Here is a 22,891-nt window from a genome sequence, read left to right on the forward strand (position 1 = left end):
TTTAAGCAGCGTCTTTGAGGACTTGAAAAGAGCACTTGCTCAAAATGAGGCGGTTGCTCTCATACTCATCTCCTATCCCATGAGCGACAACCCCCTGCAGCCTTCAATAACACGTCTACAGGATACATCCTTGGAACCTTCCAAGTCCTATTCACAGGAACCCATGCATGGACATCGAATGCCAGCAATATCGTCCTGCTCTCCTTTAGGGCTTCAGATTCAAGTACATACATCTTCATCGGAAACTAAGGGTGGGTCATCTATCATTCTCAAACTGGCGATCTGCCCCAGCCCCACCTTTCCACCAGGCCAATCTTGAGAATGCACCTCCGTTGGTGATTCTAGTAGTAAAACCATTGCCAAAGTAGGCATATCCCAGACTATCTCTCCGGGAACCGTCAAATGCGCCGACAAATGCACTTTATTGTTACAGTAAACTTTGACAAAAGATCTCACCAGGTCCAACTGTCCCAGAACTTAGTAATTCAAGAAAGGCTCAGGGAAAGGGCGCAGGAGTGCGACTTCACATCGACAGTGCCAACAACTTCGAGGCTACCAGACCTCAAAGCAGGACCAGCCATATGATGTTCCAGTTGCAAGTAGTCCCTATGAGCCCTCCGTTGATCCTGCGCAACAGTGATCCAAGCTCTACAGTAACTTTGCTGCACCCGGAATGCAGATCAAGAGGCACATTTGACCTGCTGAACCACTGGAACATTCTATGGTTGTTAGGACAGCTTCCAGAAACCGCAAATCTTACCTCTGCAGATATGGTCTCAGTGGCATTTATCCCACCCTTGGCACCCCAGATAAATGAAGTAACCAAAGTTACCAGGACCTCGGCAGAGGTAGCAGAGCAAGTGCTTGGAGTAGGTACTACGCACAGGAGCTGGGGGTTACATATAGACCCCGCAATACACCCTGCTTATCCATATCCACTATTGAATCGACAGGGTGGTAGAGGGTCTTAACCATCACCCAGTGCTTCCAACAAGGCCTCAATGAATCATTGGAACTCACACGGCCTAGTACAGCACCTCTGCCCCGCTCTGGGGCATTATCCTTCTCTAATGACTGGAGCTGGTTACCCAGCACACTGAGCACAGGATCAAGGCAATTATGATGGGACAGGTCAAATACCAGCAACGAAGAAGAGCAGTCTAATTTTGCAATATGTTGCTGGAATATTAACGGGCTACTGGACAAATTGGAGGATAAGGGCCTACTCGACTATCTAACGTCATTCCAGATAATAATGACAGAATCCCCACCTACAATTGCAGGATTTGTGAGTTACCGTGTCCCGGCAACAATGAGGGCTTGTTTTGGGTGCTTTAGTGGTGGACTCATCACATATCTCAGTTCAACAACGAAGGGGCACCACCACACGTCCCAAGTTGTTTGCAGAAATCTGTTGACAGTTCTTCTTACTGTGACACAAGGGTCCTCCACCCTCCTTTTAGCCCTAATGAACATCTATATCCCACCGGGAAAAACTTGCATACTAGAAGCTGCACGTCTGCTGGAAGAGAATATTGAAGAACTAGTCCATAACATTCCATGCCCCCAACTGATCCTAAGCGGTGATTTCAACATGAACCTACTGGGATCTGAGCTTTCTGACAAAGCCACTTTGGTGCAGAACTTTCTCTTGCTGATTCCGGACCAAGTTCTACCTGGAACTTGCAAGGGGGACAAACTAGGGAAACAACTCATAAAAGATATTGAAACAATGGGACTCCAATCTGCCAGCGGCTGCTACACTACGGATCAACCCCCCTCATTTACATTTTTTATTCAAATGGCACGATCGATTATAGACTATACAATCTTATCCCTATTCCTGTTCTGCTGAATCTTGAAATTTCAGGTAACAAGAAGAGGGGAGAGCGACCACTTACTGCTAGAGCTGCATTTTACTCACCCAGTTGAACATCGAACGCGTTGCAGTGAGCCACATAAATAACTAATGGGAGGCAAATTAAGTGGTCCTCCCAGACCACTCCTGCGCTGGCAGACAGCGAAGCGAATATGGTCCCTTAAATTGAACCTCGCAGACCCTGAGCAAATGCCACAAACAGCCTGGAACAAGTTGGTAGTAGAGCTTCTTGCATCCTACCAGCAACATTTTCAAGAAACAAGAACCCACAGCTTAGAAAGCCCTTCATCCAGAAGGTATACAAAGACAATTAAACTGAACTTAAATTCCGCCCTTCGCCGTCTTCAGAAAGAACCTAGAAATGAGGCTTTGAGAGCGCTGGTATCTACCTCCAGACTATCCTATAGAGGCCACCTATGGACACATCAAAGAGACAAGGCAGCTGAGCTAGCAGTAAAACTCCTGCACGCATCAAAGAAAAATCCGCATCCGCAGTTTTGGAGGCTTACAAACAGCCTAAGCTCTGCAACACACACTCTCCCCATGATTAATATCTCAGCCCATCTGGTATCGGTATCTCTCATGCCATTTTGGCCTTTCAACTAAGAGCCCCGTAGGTGAGGGAGTCTGCCCCCAGGCAAAAGCATCAGCCTGTACCTCCACTGGCTCTCCAAAACAACAGCGCAGCTGCTTTTCGGTTCCCTCAGAAACAGCGAGGATGAGAATTAAGTGCCTGAATGAGGGATCACCGGGACCCAGTAGTATCCCTGCCGCCCGGTACAAAGAGGACCCAGTTTTTTGGGCAAACCATCTCGACACCCTACAGTTGCATTCTTGCTACCAACATCCTCCCGCATGCAAGCATGGAGAGGCTCAACCATCACCCTTATCTTTAGAGGGGGTGCGACTAACAACCCAGCAAATTACCGATTAATTGCACTTCTAGATGTTGAATCAAAAATCTTTACAGAGATTCTCTTGGAGGAGCTTGAAACCTGGGCTAATGTCAATAACCTGATCCCGTTTAATCAAACTCGATTCTCAAAGGGGTGGGCACGACTGCCAATATTAAGGCCGTCGCTCTATTATTTGACCAGTGCCAAAGTCCTAAGAAGTCCCTCTTTCTTTCATTTATAGACTACAAAGCTGCATTTGATCGAGTAGAAAGAGGAAAACTCTGGTTTATACTCGCAAGTTGGGGCACTCCCTCCCAGTTGTTGAAAGCAATAGTCCTTCTGACACACATACCTGGGTGAGGGTCAAATTGGGTGGCGGGACGCACCTCTCCAGGAAAATTCTCACTCTTCCGGTTCTATGCCAGGGATGTGTACTTGCACCCCTTCTTTTTAATTATTTTTGGCTAACTTACCAGCAGAACGGGACAAGGTGAACTTGCATCCACCAACGTTGGGGCAAACTGCCATGACAAGCTTGATGTACGCCGATGATCTCATCCTTTTCAGTCACACTAGAATAGGCCTGCAGAGGCTACTTAACCCAGCAGCTGAATTCTCTGGAAAAAATGCTCTCCTCATTAATTTGAATAAATAAAAAATCATGCCCTTTAAGACGACTGGGCGGCTGCAATATCAGTGGTACTTAGGTAACAACGAGGTTGAAACAGTGCGCGAATATAAATACCTTGGGGTCTTCTTGACAGCAATGGCTGCTTCAAACCCCATCTGGAGTCCCTTAGTCGGAAATCCATCTTGCTTGCATTCGCGTTCAACAGTGTCAAAAAAGCAACTGGTTCTTCAACCTATCTGCCACTATTAAAGGTCATCCAAGCCACATTAATACTAACAATCACATATGGCAGCGAAGTTCTAAGAGCCCATGGTGACTAGCACTTGAACAAAATGACCGCCAAGCTTTTCAAGAGGTTGTTCAGCTTACCAAATTATGTTTCACCGGCCGAAGTCCGCCTACAATTTGGTCTGGTTAGGCAGTCCCTAGCAAGGAAAGGGGCTTTTATTAATCTAAGCCATAAGCTTAAGGTAGCAAGAGGAGGCTTCCCAAGCTCTTGTATTTGGGTGGAAATTACTTTGGACCCAACCTCCGCCTTCTGTCTCTCCCTCAAGTCCTCCTTGACAACATTGGGCCTGGTAGATCAACTACCCCAACTCAGCTCACACCAGCTTGTCAAACGTGCAACAAAAGCGTCAAGTGTCTCTCACAACTTCAGGATAGAGAGGCTTTATCGAAACAAAGCCATGCCTGGCTGGTTCTGTCATCATACGACTCTCTTACCCCACAACTCTATCTGGTAGCAGCAGTTAATCCATGGATTAAAGTAGCCTTCATTAAATAACAAATGGGCTGCCTTCCAACATATGCCCACCTCCCTAGGTGGACGAGAGTCAATACGAAGGTCACCGGTTGACTGGGCTGGCTCTGAAAACATCAGATATGCCTATGCAAAAGCACTTCAACAGATCGTATTAGGTTCCTACAACCAGTTTGGCTTCAAACGGGGCTTCACAGGTGCAGACCGGCGATATTGGCAGGCTTTATAGGGGACGACGTGCAGCTCAGCTGCAAACTGGCTAAATTCCTGGGTAAGTTAAAGCGCCTTCTTCAAGAGACTGAACAAGCAAGACTGGCGTGCACAGCCAGCCTGCAAGCAACTTTGTAGTACTCCGTAATTTAGCTGAACATTTTAACTTAAACCGATTTTATTACTGTATTTTGATTCCTTGGTTTACTTTTTTTTTTTTCTTTCTTTTTTTCTTTTCTCTTCTCTTCGTGTAATGGTTTTTATTGACTGAACACGTGATAATTAAAATACCCAAAAAATAAAATAGGGAATCATTTTACCCCCTGAAGTAGAATTTGTGCAATAGGGAATCATTTTACCTCCTGAAATGGAATTCTTTCTATACAAAAATGTATATTCTGTCCATACATACTTTATGTACATTAGAAGGTGGAACAGCATCCATTCACTGGCCTGTTTGCTGTGCTTGTTTTTCAGGTTTGCCACAAGGTGAACCTTTTCAGTAAAAATCCCTTAAAGCACCCTAGGTTTCCACACGTTAGCCTCTGTTTAACTATCAGTAAATTCTCATTTATGTGTATTCATTTTCCATGATTGTAACAACTACCTGACACAGTAATTTTATTTGTTTTTTTGCAGGTCGAGCACATATCATGCGTTTGGAATTGGGGTTAGTGTTCAGTACACACAAGGAAGCTGGGTTGGAGTGCTTGGAGAAGATGTCATATCAGTTCCCAAAGGACTCAGTAGCAACTTTACTGTAAATATTGCTTCTATTATTGAATCTGAGAACTTTTTCCTACCTGGAGTTAAATGGGTAGGCATCCTCGGACTTGCATATGCAACTTTAGCTAAGGTAAGATGCCCTCCTTTATTTATTGCTAATTGCAGTGGGTTTTTTTGCAGTATGTTGTAGGACATTGGATACCCATCTGCTGTTTCCTAAGGCGGTGTTGCACAATGCCATATATTTAACTTGAAACAATTTAAACCATCTACTCCATGTCATCGGGGACCTACGTTTTTCATTCCTGGGCTTCCATTTATCATAGTCTTATGGGAACTGTAGTCCTGGGTGACCTTAGACTGAAGTTTCAGGTTAAAATGATGTCGACCAGTCTGGAATAAGGATCTTTAATGGCAGGAAGCTATCTGTTACCTGTAAATATACACCCTACAAGATTTTGGAAAGCTGTAGCATTGTGTTACAGTTAAAGAGATATATCACACGGTGACATTGAGAGGTTATGTTTGAGATGGAAAACCTTATTCTGTACCTTCTGGTATGGTTGGAGCGATCACTGTTGTGCCTAAAGCATCTCTAAATTTGTAGCATTGGCATTCCATAAAAATGCATAATATTTTGTTGGATTTGGCTCATTGATTGAAACTGGAACAAAACACTGACGAGAGCCACAGCTCACAATACTAATCTCTTTACGTCTGCATCCATACTTTTGGTGCAGAGGCTACTTTTTCTTTTTGGAAAGTGCTTGAAAATGTTTTAAATTACCTCTAGAAAGGTTCTCTGATGAGACTGGCATGAAATTCTCTGTGTGATTATGTAAAACCTTAAATGAAGTTGTAACATGGCAAATATTGTGAGCTGTGCTTAAAGCGGGAAACCATATAAATTGGTTTGAAAATCCAAAGGAAAAAAGGAGTGTTCACTCTCACTGCAAGCTTTGACTAACCTTGATTGTTGTACCAGTTGTCCTGAAGAAGCAACATTGCAGTGAAACGTGTTGGTGGTAAATCTATGATAGTAGGAATCAAATGTGGTTTTACAATACCCCAGGCTGCGGTATGTAGCAATCCTGTCTTCTTTATTATTCTAAGTAAACAAAATCTATGAAGAAAATCTTCGAAGCCAGTTAATGGCCTACGACTAGGTCTATAATCTGCATTATGAGGAACGGAGAAAAAACTGTTCCTGACTTTTTAGCATAATTATATAATGCAACAATGTACTTTTTTGCATTAGGGTTTCCTCTCATGAGAAATTCTCCTTCATTCACTGAAGCAAGTGAATATCACAAAAAGCTAACATGGGCCTACGTAGTCTCTAACTTCTGTCTTGGCTATAACCTGCATATTATTCCCAAAATTATTGAACCCATTGGTAACCATCAAATTAAACATTGTTGCAAATCAACCTACTTCTCGACACCAAAGAATCTGGTTTCCATCGAGGTCATAGTACTAAAGCTGTCCTACTTGACTTCGCAGAAGAGCTTGCTATAAAACCTATCCAATAATTCAAAAGCTCTCTGCATCCTGCTCAGTCTCCATGTCTTTTTTTAACAAGGTAGACATTCTGCTGTGAAGACTTAAACACTGCTTATAATTTAAAGGTTCTGCACTCGCTCAGATCAAATCATTCCTTGCCAACAGTTTATGCTTTGCAGACTGGATACTTCAGTTCCGCTGCATCGACGTACAGCAAAGGAGTACCTCAAGGGTTCACCTAGAGTATTCGGTGCATATCTGCCCAGTCTTTGGGATTCCAAATGACACCAATAATCGCTTAACACATATAACAGTTCAACATAAAAATAAAAGCAACCACAGCACACAAATACAACCATAGGATGAGTGCCTCTAGTCTAGCCTTAAATGGTTCCAAAGTAGAAATTGTAATCTCTATCTAAATTTTGATTTCAGATGTTTTGACTCTAATATAGAGAAACCATACCACGTCTATACAGGTGACTCACTTGTGTGACCGTGAATCTGTAATGGGTTTTTGATGTGCACTGGGTGTTTGAGCAAACCCATGGCTTTAAACATTGATTGTTGAATGTAGGGGAAACCTCAGAAAACGTAACTGTTCCTTGTCTATTTGCTGCTACCACATTTTTAGGTATGCAAATTGATGCCAATCTAACTATTGTATATTTGGTTGGAAAAATACTGCAATGACAAAGGTTACTTAAGCTGTTAAAACAAAAGCTCTGTCACACCTGTCAAGGGTCAAGCAAGAAGACATCTTCCTTCTCTCGCAACCTCTGTCTTCGTCATGAGACCCATCCCCAAGACGATCTCAAATTGAAGTGTGTTGGTGAACTGATGTATGTCCTCCTCCCCCATCCTCTCTCCAACCTACTGGTTGCTTCCTGGTCTGTGGCCTGACTCCAACCTGCCACCTTCCTGGCACCTTCATCAAACCTGGTAATCCCACCCTCCCCCACCAGTGTTCTAAAGATTGCCTAGCCCACATACTACTAAAGGAGAGATGGACTGGAGGGAGTTATATGCCGGACGTAGGACTGTGCCTATACCCCAAGTTCCTCAACCCACCTACTCCTAAGCTACTCCAAAGGCAAGGTTTTTAGGGAAAGCCTTGCCTTTGGAGTCACAAGCTGTCTTGAGCACTCCCATTGAAAACCTACAATAGTTGGTGTGAGGGTACACTCCTGTTTTCAGAGTTTGCCCCCATTCTTCTTCCCTTATGAACCAAGCCTTCTGCTTCCCTTGAAACTCTACTTTGAAACTGTCAGTTAAAATCTAGGCATCTCAGTAGTCCTGATACCATAATTACCAACATAGTTGACCAATTGGGCTATCCACTTCGCAATAGTTAGTTGGTGGGAGGGTTATTATACAGTCCCTTGAAGGAAACTGAGTACTGCCTTTTGGAGGTAAATTATTGCTACACTGTTGAATATGCATGCATTCTGTGGATGAGTGGTGTTGATAGTGGCAAGATGGAGCTGCCACTCAAATAAGAGAAACATTTTCCGGTATTCACATATTGGGAAGACCCGCATTTAAAAACTCAGTTCACCAAAATTCACAGCTATTGTAAAGCACTGGATGACAAAAATATTATTATTTTCAGCATGTCCGACGCAAGAGCTGCTACAAAATACCTGCCTAATGAAATGTTCTTCTTACTAATTTTATCAGTGAGCACAGTGATTGATGATTGGCACAAGAATTTTAGTCAGTGAAATATCCATTTGTTATTTGTTCTAATGTGTATTATGCTTGTGGAGCTGAGGCGTGTTTTATTTAAAGGCATTGAGGCCAATTAAAGCCATAATTCACTGAAAACCTAACACACCAGTGCCCACCACACCCCAATCCATGTAATCCACCACAAGTGAAGCTTCAAGTACAGAGGCGCCATCCATGAAAAATAAATCTTGCCCCACCCCCGCTCCAGGAGTGAATCTCATGTCCTTCCTTCACAAAATCAAATCAAATCAAATCATTAATATTTATAAAGCGTGCTACTCACCCTTGCGGGTCTCAAGGCGCTAGGGGAAAAGAAGGGGGGTGGGGGTTACTGCTGCTCGAAGAGCCAGGTTTTTAGGAGTCTCCGGAATGCGGAGTGGTCCTGGGTGGTCCTGAGGCTGGTGGGGAGGGAGTTCCAGGTCTTGGCTGCCAGGAAGGAGAAGGACCTCCCACCCGCCGTGGAGCGGCGGATGCGAGGGACGGCAGCGAGCGCGAGGCCCGAGGAACGGAGGAGACGGGTGGGGGCGTAGAAGCTGAGGCGACGGTTGAGGTAATCCGGTCCCTTGTTGTGGAGGGCTTTGTGTGCGTGGGTGAGAAGTCGGAAGGTGATCCTTTTGCTGACTGGGAGCCAATGCAGGTGTCTCAGGTGTGCGGAGATGTGGCTGTTGCGGGGTACGTCGAGGATGAGGCGGGCCGAGACGTTTTGAATACGTTGCAGGCGTTTTTGGAGCTTGGCGGTGGTCCCAGCATAGAGGGTGTTGCCGTAGTCCAGGCGGCTCGTGACGAGGGCGTGGGTCACGGTTTTTCTAGTGTCGGCGGGGATCTGCTCCAGTCCACCTGCTCCCCGACAGGAAATCCAAAAAGCTTGAAGCCTTGGGTCACAAAGTTTTTGCCTTCTGCAGCTGGCTGACTTCACCTAATGCCCCTGTCATCTAACCAGTATATCCCTCCCCCACGGTACCTGGTCATCCTGTCCGTCCATATGAGGAAGCCTCCTCTGACTTGGTGTGCGATGACCTCGATGCATCAAAAGAGGTATTTCAGTGGCTTTAAATCTGCTTACACCATTGCTAGGTCTAATGTGCAGTTGTCATGCTGCTTCAATATGCTTGGATGACTTTCACTACATTTTCAGGAAACATTTAAGCTAAGCTTTTGGACATGCCATTTGACGGACAGCGGCTATGCAGGGAGAACAACTCAACTTTTGACAAACAATGGAGTTCCATCTCCTGCCCTTAGGCCTGACGTTCCATGCATGGCACTTTTACCAACAGTTCAGACATTCTTTGGTTATTTTAGGGTTGTGCAGTCCTGACAATGACAGCTGTCTGACTTTCTAAATGCTGCAATAAATGTATTTCTCCTTTTTGTGACAGGAGTGAATATAGTATGTGTTGGCAGCAGCAGATCTGTTGCAGTCCTCTCTGGACACTTCTGCTGCCAAAGGACTTTTATTTCCCCCCTCCCTCCCACACACAGCATCTTCTGGTGGGGGCACTCCAGTTTTCTCACTCAGTGAGAGGTGGTCATGATGGACCGCTGATTGATCCAGCTGATTTGATGAGGCCACATCCTTCCCTTCCTATCCTACACACCAGAACACTCATTTTTCTAACAAGCATGCTAGGAATCTCCTGCCTTTATCCAGGAAATGGAAGTCCTTTAATTGCTGGAAAAAGTCCCATACAAGTGGCTTCTCCAGAAAATAAAGGCACAAGATTATGCTCCCTTTGCTTTTTACCTTGATAGATGCCTTTGGCCTTGCTTTGATCTCTGCATTCTAAACCTCTTCATATTACAGGACAAATTCAGGATGTTGTCCCTGATCAGGTCCTGTTGATCTTGAATTCAGGAGATAGGTTGGTGTCTGTGGATCTTTATGGCACCTACTTTCATCTTTCAGTTCTTCTTGCCCACAAGCTCTACTTAAGGTTCACATTGGGATCCTAGCACCATCAGTTTGCAGTCCCCATTAGGACTGATGACCCCGTCACATATCTTTACAAAGGTGCTGGCAGTTGTAGCAACTTTGCTGCAGAAGCTGAGAGTACATGTATTTCTAAACTCAAATACAAAATATTGGCTAAAATGTTAGTGATCGAAAAATCTGATGATCTCCCCAACCTGATACATCCAGCTCAATCAGGTCCAGTCTGGCAGAAATATTTTACAGAGCATGTGAAAACTGTTCTATCTATTAGATTATCGTTTCTTGAAAACGCACAAACCACCTATGATCTCCACTGTTACTGGAAAAGTTTCCAAAATTATTTGCTCCATTTAATGAGTTTTAGGGCAAAATTGTATCATAGAAATGGCTGCTCTATGGCTAAATCCCAAAACAGTAAGGTAATCGGAGTCCTGGGAGGTACATAGAGGAATGAGACAGGTGTGCCCATTATCGCCCCCTCTTTTTGTGTTAGCTGTTTAACCAATAGTAGTACTAATTAGGAACGAAGAAAGGCCTAGAAGATTCTCACTGTTGACCATACTGAAAAAAAAGAAGAAAAAAAAAAATCTCATTAGATGTGGATGATATCTGGCTCTACGTTCGAAACCTGAGACTTGACCTGGACCCCCTTCTCTGACCATTAGACCGCTTCGGCACAGTTTGCAGTCTAAAACTCCATTGAGGCACACCCTGTTGGTTCCTACTCTGGTAGGGGAGGAGAAGCAGTCAAATCTGCTGTCCACACTATCCATATGGTGGTCTAAAAGGACATTTAAATATCTAGGTATCCAGGTCTTTCATGAGGATGAGGGTGTGGACCTCATAGAGGAACATTTGGGTAAGATTATTACCACAGACAAATCCTCAAGACAATCTCTAGAAATGTGAAATTAAAACGAGTCCAAAATTAGATATTGCCTAGAGTTTGTATACCTCCAGACAGACTTCACACTCTTTACCTTGAATCTATTGACAAGTTCCCAAGATGTCCTGAATCATCAGCCAACTTAATTCATATGTTCTGGGCCTGTTTGGCGCTTCATGGGTATTGGAGAGAGGTCATTGATATACTATCTGAGATTACCAGTACAACAGGTTTATGGAGACCTGAGAACTACATTCTAGGACTAAGACCGGGACTTAAAAGAGGGAAATTAGTGACTAGATGAATTGATCTGCCCATTGATAGCCAGACAGGAAACTGCTGTGACATGGAAGTTCTTGCATGCACCACCAAATGGCCTGTGGTTAAGAGTTGTGCAAATGGGCTGAATAATTGTATAGGTTGAAATCCAAACATGATTAAAGACCTCCTTGAATTATTGCATGTTGGTGGAACTATACTTTATTGCTTTTTAAGTGTATGCCTGGGTTTTAGTGCAGGGAAGAGACAGACAAGATCCTGCACATGCTTTCCCCATCAATAAGTAGTGAGTAGGGTCGTGGCCACGCCGACGACCGTGATGGCTGCTCGGCAGTGAAGCTCTGCGGGTGACTCCCAGATTCCTTATCCAAATGGGCCGAAACAGGCCGTACGAGCAGCGGGGTCAACTGCCATGCTTCACCTCAGGGTGGAGGAGCCGGGGATGAGCCGCTGAGCTTCTACTTTTATGCATGCGAACGCTGTGCTGATTGGGGCCCGCTCTCACTCGGTTTGCACGCCTCGGAGGCCTAAAGGCAGCGGGGGCCTCGGGTGAGCCTGAGGCGTGCAGCCGGCTGGGCAGCACAGTGCTGAATGCGAACATTGACTGCCGGCTCCACTCTTAGCAGAACCTTAGCTCTGCCTGGGACCTCAACATGGACGTGGGGAGGAATCCCCGTGTAATGCGGCCTGGCTTAACCCTTCAGGCAGCACCGACTCGACTGGCTCTACTTGTGGCCCTCCGTAGTGGGCCTTTGACTTCTGCTTACCTGCGTGCATACCTAGGGAGAAGCAGTGAGGGGAAAGGTAGGCTGCCTGCATTGTGATTGATGTGCAGCTCCCGGGCCCTGGGTACAATTTGCAATAAGCATGAGCTTCTTTTAGGGAATTTCCTTGCCGCAGCGGGTGGATACCCTGTTCCCTCTGCCATTGATGCTTCAGCGCAACACATGACAGTCCCTCTGAGCATGTGAAGATTGCCAAATAGCAGAGCATTCAAGTCATTACAGCGGGGGGTTGGGGCGGGGGGGATTTCGCCAACCCAGTCACCTACGATACGACCGGGGACCCATACTCCTGGGAACTACTGCCTCGCGACTCTACTGCTTACTCTCCACTTGCACTGTGACAGGGCGCCCGCATTTTGAACTAGCCGCAAATCCCCATTGTGTACAGCACATTACACTGCTCAGCAACAGCGCCACGTCGCTCCGGGGAGTGCTGGCTGCGCGGTGGATGGCGCTGGTGGGTTGGGGAGAGGTGTTACGCGCTTCTCACTTCACCATGAACATGGGACGTGGCGACCCTAAACAGCGTAAGCTACCATTTGAGAGGCACGCCCTGACTGACATGGCCACTGCACCCCCTGCACACGAAGATTTCACAGGAGGCCCCCCACAGGCACAATCAGTGGGTGCTGAGGACATAAGGATGGCAGAATTGCAAGCTGGGTTCATGCCATTAACACTAAATTTGACTTCTTAACTGCCCGGCTGGAAAGCATGGGGAACCGGCTTGATAAACCCCAGCAGACCAGCTGGAGGGCGCAGAGGGGTGCATCTCTACACTAGAAGAAGCAATAGCGAAGCTTCTAAAGCGACTGGAGAAAGTGGAGGGTAGATTAAAAACAGTAGCTATAAAGAACGAGGATTTATAGGCTAGAGGGAGCCAAAACAACCTGCGCTTTTCCCGAATTACAGAATCCACGAACACCTGCTGAATGGACCTGTTTGTGGGGGGGGGCTGCTTGTGGAGCTGCTTGGCCGCCAAAACTTCCTCAACTTTTGTAGTGGAAAGGGGATACCGCACTTTGGGACTGCCGCCCGCACCTGGAGCGCGAGCCCGTCTCATCATCGCGTGTCTGCTAAATTACAGGGTTCGTGACACTGCCCTTTGACTGGCTAGGGAAAAGGGCCCTTTGCATTAGCAAGATGCTGTTATATCCCTATTCCCTGATTTTACACCTGCTGTTCAGGACGTCAGAAGGAAATTTTCGGAAGTCAAGCATACACTTTGAAACCTTGACCTCCGCTATGGCACGCTATATTCGGCCAGACTAGGAGTAGAGGTGAATGGTAAGCCATGCTACTTTGACAGTCCCAGTAAAACCATGGCCTTCTACAAACAGCAACCTAGACATGGCTGTATACGGCCAGACTACGAGTAGAGGTGAATGGTAAGCCATGCTACTTTGACAATCCCAGTGAAGCCATGACCTTCTGCAAACAACAACCTAGATATGGCTCTTGACCCTGCGGAATGACCCCGGAGCATGAATATCCAGATGCTGGCCCCGCCTTCAACATGGATTTATTTCCACCGGACTGAACCCATCAACTCTGCCTGCGAAATCTTGCATCACAGTGTTCGAGCGTAACCATACTATGCCTATATAACACTAACACTGTCCGCTGCTCTGGACCCTTTATCGTTGTTACTCACTTTCACAGACTGTCCATTACCACTCCAACGTGAGACAGTCCAGGTTTGCTATCTGGGAGCACCTCACCATTGCATTGCTGCTGCGGCCGCATGGTTGATACCAAGTTATATTCTATTAAGTTGGGGCTCCATGGGATTCTACTGGTAGTTTAATGCCGGATAGGGGAAGGCAGTTTACTTTTGATTGGGCAGCATGTTGAAGTATTTTTATGTTAATGCAATGCACCTAACACACGTGACAAACGCTCAAATCAGGAGACAAGCTCTGGACGTTTTCTTCATGTCATGGAACATATGCAGCATCAATAATACCCGCAAGGGCTAGTAAGTACTGCAATACTTACACAGACATAAAGTGCAGGTGGCTTTCCTGCAGGAAACCCTCCTTCCTGCTGGCACCATGCCATCCTTTGCATCCACCTGGGGTCCACACCGTTACTTTGCCAACTACAGCACATATTCTCGGGTGTGTGTTTAAGTGCACAAGAGCCTTCCATTCCATCTCCTCTCATCATACTCAGACAGAGGGAGCAGATAAGTGTTGGTGGTTGGAATGCTCGCAAATCTGGTAATTTTCTTGGTAAATGTTTAGGCTCCAAATGTCGACGCATATTGATCACTTCGAGGTTGACCATGTTCTTATGAGGGGTGCTTAATATGGCGATGGATCCTACTAGGGATACACTTCCAGTGCTCCACCCTCTAAACCTCGATCGCTCTGGGCCATAAGCTATCTGTGAAACGTATAAACCGCATGACCCCTGGCGAATACACAACACCGATACTTTGGCCTACACCTTTCATTCGGGGCCCTATGGCACCTGGATGTGCATTGACTACTGGCTTTTAAACAGCAAGATCGTCCAGTGGGTCACTACCATCAAGCATCTCCCCTGCACATTATCGGATCACTGGCCAGTGACACTGAATATCCCCACGCCTGAAGGCCCTGTGACGACTTGGCGGTTCCCTAATATGGCACTGTAAGATACGCTAGTTCGCGCCGACCTGAAGGCGGCAATCGTAGAGTATTTCCAAGTAAATGAAGGCTCTGTAGCCACTCGGCCGATCTTGTGGGATGCGTTCAAGGCATACACTAGGGGCATTTGCATATGTAAGCACTCTGGGGTGTTGGTGCGACATCCACCGCAGCTTTGTGCGATTGGAAACGCAACTAGTAGAACTTGACCGTAAAACCGTGGAGCGGGATGCTGAACCCCACTTACACCGGCATAAAACACTATTGGATGAATTCAACAAAGTAGCAGAAAGGGAGGCAAACTACATGGGCAAATACACAAGGGTACGCAACTATGGGGAGGGTGCATGACAGAGAAGCACATTGACCAGACTCCTCCGCCGGCCATAATCCACTATACACATACTAGAACTCAGGAGGGAAGACTGCAGCCACACCATGAACGGCAGAGTTCCAGTCCGAATTCTTCACATAATACTCACACCTCTATGCGGCCTATCCAACTCCACCACACACTGCACTGCACCACTACCTTGATGAACTAGCGATGGTGTAGTTGACTACAGCCCAACAGCAGTTCCTTAGAGAGCCCTTTACCACGGGACTCCATTTGTTCACTGGAATATTTTACAAGACATACAGGAAAATATTGACGCCACACCTCATATCAATGCGTGCAGATGCTCTGGATGCCGGAGTTCTTCCCGCAACACTGTACAAGGCGATTATCACCCTGCTGCCCAAACCCACCCAAGATCCGCTCTACTGTGGGTCCAATAGACCCCTCTCTCTCTCTTCAATTTTGATAATAAGATGTTGGCCAAAATGATAGCTACGCGCCCCTCTTTTTTTAGATAAAATTATAGACTCCCCGTCAATCTGGCTTCATCCTACACCGTTCCTCATCTCTTAATCTCTGCACGGTTTTCTCAGTACTACAGAGTATCCCCAGAGACACCAGCAACCATTGCGCTGCTGGATGCAGAAAAGGCATTCGATTCTCTTGAGTGGCCTTTCCTTCATGCCATTCTCCGCAAACTCAGGGTCCCTCGGGGGTATACTGACCTGGTCTCTGTTACATACACAACCTACAGCCACTATACAACTTAACAGGACGCTCTCCCCCTCCTTTCCCATAGAGTGGGGTACCCATCAGGGATGCCCACTATCTTCCCTGCTCTTTATTGTGGTGATGGACCCATGGTGCGTCACCTGCAGGAGGATCACATCCATATGGGCTTACAGTTTGCCAGCGGGCCGATCCTCATTTCACTCTATGCAGATGATATTCTGCTATTCATCCGTCACCCTGAAACCGACCTCCGACCCATACTGGATGAAATAGTCCGCTTTGGCACTTTCTCAGGGTTGCATGTCAATTGAGGCAAGTCGGAGCTCTTTCTACTCTCTGATAGCACCACACCGCCTAAAACGAAATAACCCTTAAAATGGTGCAGTGACTATACGAAGTACCTCGGTATTCATATCCACAGAGACAAGGAACAGATCATACGCCTAAACTGTGGACCAGCAATTGAGAGGCTTACTGCCGAAGTGGATAGATGGGTGAGGCTCCCGCTGTCTATGGCGGGCCACATCTCGCCCATTAAAATGGTGGTTCTCCCAAAATTCTTATATCTTTTTTTAAACATTCCCGTACCGCTTACGACCTCCTTTTTCACCACACTTTGCAGCTTGCTTACTCTGCTTGTGTGGGCAGATAGACGGCCTCGCATTCGATAGGAGATTTTTACCCTCCCATCTGAGCGTGGGGGCTTCTGAGTTCCCCATCTTCAACTCAATTATTTTTCAGCAGAATGCCATTATTCACTCCATTGGTTTCACACCATTGGTTTCATCCCTAAGCACACATTCCCAATTCCATTCAGGAGCATGACCTGGCTGCCCCTGCCCCATTACATGCCTACGTGCCCTCCTGCCCAACGGAGTCTTATTCAGACTCTATCTACCACTAGCTGGGCCTTGCGCAAGCTTGTCCACATACTCCAGGGCAACACACTACATTCCCCGCCGCTGATAAATAACCCATTCTTCCCCATCATGCAGGAAGTGCTTGTTCAGCAAACCCTGCAACTGTTCCTGATGACCATATTTGTTTGCGTTCTGCAGATGTACGCTTCGCCAATGCCACTCACTTACAGCACTTCATACATTGTTGCTTACAAGATGCCCTGCACACCCGATATCACACTTATTCCTTAGCCCCAGCAGATCTTACCCTTCTAACTTTGGTCATCACTGTGGATTCTGCAGTGCGTCTTGTTTCCAAACTAAATCGAGCATGCATTGCCACCCTCCCTGTCTCTGATGTCAAACTCAAAGAAGCCTGGGAAGCAGACTTGGGCCAACCCCTATCCCAGAAAATATGGGAGGCGCGCTGCGCCCAAAGTCTATTTGTGTCTTTCAACCACCTTCATAAATTAATACACTTTAAATTCCTGCGAAGAGCTTACATAACACCAAGTGCCATAGCCCCTATTGATCCTTCCCGTTCTCCCGCCTGCCCCAAGTGCTGGCGCCCCTTGCTGACTTCCCACACATGACATGGACATGCCCTAACCTTGGTCGTCTTTGGTGGGATGTGTTCGGCTGGCTATCACAAATTGTGAGTTATAGTACCTCCACCCCGATACGCTGATGGCCCTTTTGGGATACATAGGAGCTATACCCAAACCTATAAGACGCCTCACTGCTATTGTACTCTTATTGGCCAAACGGGAGATGGCACTCCTTTGGGGCACCAAGCGTGTGCCCACCACCACAAAATGACTTGCAAGCCTCATATATTGCAATAATACCAGTGAAGTTAATGCATCACTGCAACCCACAACATCTAGACCTAAGGATATCTGGAAACTGTTGAGGATTATTTAATCACGTTGGATACCATTTCCACAACTCTCAATACCTCACATGTGTTTGATAGGCATGTGGCCTTGCTCCCATTAAAAAAAAAAAAACTGTGGCTGGATGTGCTTGCTGACTTTTGTTTTGAGATACAGTTTGTGTTCCTGCTACCCATTATCATGTCTGTACAATGAGCATGTTTGTCGTGATCTCACTATCAAAGGATGTACCTGTGTTCCATAGCGCTGAACACCCATTCCCACGAAGTTTATTTTGCCTTGCTTGCATTGCTGTATGTTATTTGAATATGACAGTGTTAGAAAAAAAAATAAGTAGTGAGCAAAGGGAATTGAAGTATGACTGAAATTTTGTGCCTACAGCTTTTTTAGCCATGTCCCAAGCTCTGCATGAAATTTGCATCCTACTTTTCCTTTTTTCAGTATCACAAGCCTGAAGCTTCAGTAACGTATCAGAAAAGACATTTAAAAAGAGGCATATCTGTGGTACCTGATAACTGTATTGAATCATCCATCCCTTCCTAAAGAAATTGTATACCTTCAGAATATCTGTGTTTCAGACTGTGTTGATGTAAAGCACTGAAAACTGGAACAAAAAAAAAAAATCTGTGTAATCCATGTAATTCAACCCTTATATAGACCATAATCAGGGTGAGAAACCTCTCCAATTAAAGTTGACACATCTCAGACACACAAAGTGCCGATGAGCAAGAACTCCAAAACCAAGGGATAAATCAAAGTCCCCACTCAAGGCGTGACAACAAGAACTCCTCTACTGTACAAACTGTATGATCTACTGATCGATACACAATACAAAACATACATCTTCATAATGTAAATGGCATCTCTTATATTTGTGATGGGCCATGAAAAAATGGCTTGCCTGCCAGTCCAAAGGTTTTAGCGATACGCCCACCAACACAGCAAAAACCCTCTGGGACCATCTCCCTGATCAACTGCAATTGAGCTCCTTCCCAGAAGGATACAGCATCCCTATTCCACACACCCTCCATACTGGCCTGAATCACTCTCATAGCCATCAACCATGACCCCAATCTCAACTACCATTTAAAGAAAAAAAAAATAGAGACCCCGCGCCCTCTCATTCTGCAAAACGCTGTCGTCAGAGACTTAAACATGAAGAATCTGACAAACTCAAAAGGGATTGGATGGGAAGTTCCTGCATGCCAGAATGCAAGAATGCCGACTCAACAGAGGTAAATTATAAGGAAAGGGGGTGGTAATTATCTTACACAAGTGCTTGCTGTCAAGAACATCTAAGACCTCTCTGACCGAGAGCTAAGATACATGTTCATGAAACTGATTATTCAGTAACATACTCTCCTTGTAGGATTAATATATGCTCCTAACATCAGGAAAGGTGCCTTTTTCTCCAAACTCTATCGATGGTGTTGAATTTGGCCTAATTTCACCACTTATCGGATGGGACAGGAACATGAAAGTGGACCCGGTACTAAACTGTTCTAGGAAAATGGGCCTGTCCAATAACAGTGACAGAAACCTGCTTAATGGATGATCACAGGACCCATGATTCCTGGGGTGCATGAGAAGTGGGGGAGGGTTACACCTACTTTTTGTGTCCCCAAATAAGAGACTAGAATAGACTCTTTCCTGACAAATGCTAGACTGCTTACCAAGGGCTGTGCCTGTGATATTTAGGTGACCGGCTTCTCTGACCACGCACCCATAACATTATCCTTTGACCTTAGGATCGTGACCCCCTACTGCAAGGACATAGAGAATGGATTCCTTTATATACAGACAACTGGTTAGATAAAAAAGCTACTGTCAGAGGTTAAAGACTTCCTATTCTTGAACTAGAACTCGGTCACCTTGGTACAGAACCTATGGGCGACAGAAGTAGCCTATATCACTGACTTAATGATCAGCTATGCAAATGCACAAAAACTACTGAGGGATCAAAGAAGCCCTCAAGGCCCTCAGAGAGAAGTCCTTGCCATACAATAACTATATAGACTTCCACCCTCCAATGACACACTTGGATAGCTAAGTAATAAAATTATGTGAATTTGCACTACTCGTATGTGCAGCAGAGAGAGCACTGCTGTGCGTTAGTCAGAACCACTATAAACATGAGAAAAAGCCCTTGAGACTGACAACGCATTAGAAACCCAGAGAATCTGCCTTAACAATATCAGCTATTTGAAGCTCCACCTGGACCCTAGTAACTGATAGATTTAAAATAATGAAGGAATTTCCTTCCTTCTATGCCCAGGTGTACATCTCAGAAGCTCCAAGTGACCCCACTACCAAAACCAACTCTTTGAAAGCTACATATACTGAAGTTAACTGCAAGTATACAGGCAGAACTAGACCAGGAAATATCAGAAGAGGAGGTTACAGAAGATGCCAGCCAGGATGGTCTCTGGCAAGGATGGCTTTCCTACTGACATTTACAAAACCAAGGTTAACTTAACGATGCCCTTTTTCACATGACTTTTCAAAGAAGCAACACAGTTAGGAAAACTCACCTCTGAGTTTACCAAAGTCTACATCACGCAAGTTCCAAAGCCTGAAAAAGATCTACTGCATTACAAACTACAGATCTATCTTGTTTCTAAATTGTGACACAAAAATTAGCAAACAGATTTAAAAAAGTGATTACTCTCCTGATACAGAACAACTAGGTGGGCTTTGTACACAGTAGATCCTCGCACGACTACTTCAAAACTCTGCTGCACTTATTTTGGCACATCCGATACAGTGAGTCCAAAGCTGTGGTCCTCTTCCCTCAATGCAGATAAAGTATTTGATCAAGTGGAGTGGGACTATTTGTTTCGGTCCTTTTCCTTGAGAATGGTCTACACCCTGACAGCCAAAGTCAACAACAGCAGCTTCCTCTTTGACACAATGTTGATAGGCAGAGGGACTCTGCGGGGTTGTCCCCGATTTCTCATCCTGTTTCGGATTGTTTTCGAGCCGCTTGAGATAGCCATACAAGCGGAATCTGTGATATCTGGGATTCAGATGGCAGTCGGAACTGAAACTTATGTTACACATGGATGATTTTTTGCTAGCTTTGACATTCCCTGCCTCATCTGTACAAGCGCTCATGCTCATCATAAGGGAATTCTCTGTCTTCTCAAAAAACTTGTCAAGAAGTGAGGCTATGCCTATATCTAGAGCTACAGCATCCCTGAGAGGATTCTTATTTTAGTGGCTCCCCTGTAAAATGAAATATCTACACATCCTCAGCAGCAGCAATTTTAAATGTATGATTCAGGACAATGTAACTATACTGATTGAGCACATGCAGAGGCATTTCTTTGAAATGGAAACATCTGCATCTCTCCTTAGGCAGTAGAATTCAAGCCATCAAAAAAAGAAACTGGGCATAACCCTTCTTCTCCTGCGATTCTCAGTCATACATGACTACTTACTAAAATGAGGGTCTTATAATTTTTTTATTTTTTTAAATCCGGTCTAGACAATATGATCATCAAGGAACTATTCTTGAAACCCATAAGGAATTAACTGCTATGCCTATGGTTGACTACCCTGGGAGAACAATTTACGGATGAAGAGTGGACCCATCTGCTACACACCCACGACAGAAGGCTACACAAAGCTAGCCTAAAATTCAGCTACTTCAGGGTTCTACACCAATGACATTTGACCCCAGTCGGACTACACAGAGCAGGATGTTCCCCATATGCAAACTGTTGGTGATGTGAAAGACCACGAGGAGAACACATACATATCTTGTGGTCCTGGCCGATCATTGAACAATACTGGGGTGAAATTTGGATGACTCTCCCTAGAACAGTATTTTTCAAACTTTAATGCCACGTCCCCCTAGTTGAGAAAAATCACCGGGCCTCCTCATTTCTCACAATTATTCTTTTAAGTTGGCAATGTTTATACATATGTAGACTTATTTGAACATTGCAGTTAAGTTCTGTTACCTTTTTAAAAATGCCAACAAATGTTTTCTGCTTAAAGCAAAGCACTGTTATCTGCATAAAGCTTCTTTTAGCTAGAGCCAGGCGCCCCCCCCCCCCAGTGGGATCACTTGAGGACCCACTCAGGACCCACCTCTCGGTTTGAAGACCCCTGCCCTAGAACTAGCAATGATACAGAGGGCATTGTGGATATACACCCTCATAAAGAAAAGATTGTTATTCACCCACACCACCATGTTTGTTAGACGTGTCAGAATCCGTGGTAATTCTGGCCCCTTTGGAAAAGTCAATCTGTAAAATCCTTGATTAACTCTAGAAATTCGAAGACACCTGGAACCCCTTTCTCAAGAGGCGTTTGTAAATCACAGCATCAAAGAACCCAGTGCAGTCCAACCCCCTGGTCCTGGCCCCTCCCAACAGTCTGCATTCTCCTGTTGTTAACCCCTTGCAGGCCAGGAAGGGCCAATTTTCTCAATCCCGATCCACTCTAAGAACAACTCATCCTATGATGAACTACTTCCTACTATGTCACTCAATATTGCCTCCCCTCCAACTGTTTTTGACTACTTCATGATGTTTATGTTTTACATAGGCTCTTTCTAGTATGCAGATCCAGTCCTTTTTTCCTTCCTCTGTTCTTGTATTTACATTGTTGAAACCTAGAGGGAAATGGAGTTCACGTTATCTTGGAGCTCTTACTATCCGCCATGTACCCACAACATTGTGTATCTGTTTTTACGCATGAACATTTTATCATGTGAATTGTATCATTTTCTGTAGCCTGTTTTGAAATACCTAATACAAATAATCAGTGATTTCTGCTTTCTGTGTATCCTAGACAAAGACTTTTTCATCTTTCCTCCCTCCTTCACTTCAGACCATGCAGGAACGGGAATGTCTGCATAGGGTGTATTTTAGGCATTCGTGTCGTACTCCATCAACTCCACCTAACAGAACAGGGTTGATGACCTGCTCTTTAGGGGTTTTGCTGAAGCTAAAAAGGACAAGACCGTGATTAAATGCACTATTTTGTATTGCATCCCTTGTATCCAAGATCTGCTGTGTCCGGGCCACGAAACACCCTCAGTCATTCCACCAGGGCCATGGCTGCTTCCATTACTCCCTCTTACGGTGTCCTAGTTGCTGACATTTGTAGATTTTCTGGATCAATCTGATGCCTTGAAGGAGTGCTAATAAGGCGAGGAATTGG

At 45.3% G+C, this 22,891-nt stretch overlaps 1 protein-coding gene across 1 annotated transcript in view; it reads left to right on the plus strand.

The window, feature by feature from the left end:
* BACE2 (beta-secretase 2) overlaps positions 1-22,891 on the plus strand; it is a 213,070-nt gene that overhangs the window by 93,176 nt on the left and 97,003 nt on the right. Inside the window, exon 3 of the mRNA XM_069202588.1 lies at positions 5,016-5,232. Within this exon, the coding sequence (XP_069058689.1) occupies positions 5,016-5,232 (217 nt within the window). The remainder of the gene's footprint in view (positions 1-5,015; positions 5,233-22,891) is intronic.

The sequence above is a fragment of the Pleurodeles waltl genome, chromosome 8, assembly GCF_031143425.1.
Source record: "Pleurodeles waltl isolate 20211129_DDA chromosome 8, aPleWal1.hap1.20221129, whole genome shotgun sequence".
NCBI classification, from domain to species: Eukaryota; Metazoa; Chordata; class Amphibia; order Caudata; family Salamandridae; genus Pleurodeles; species Pleurodeles waltl.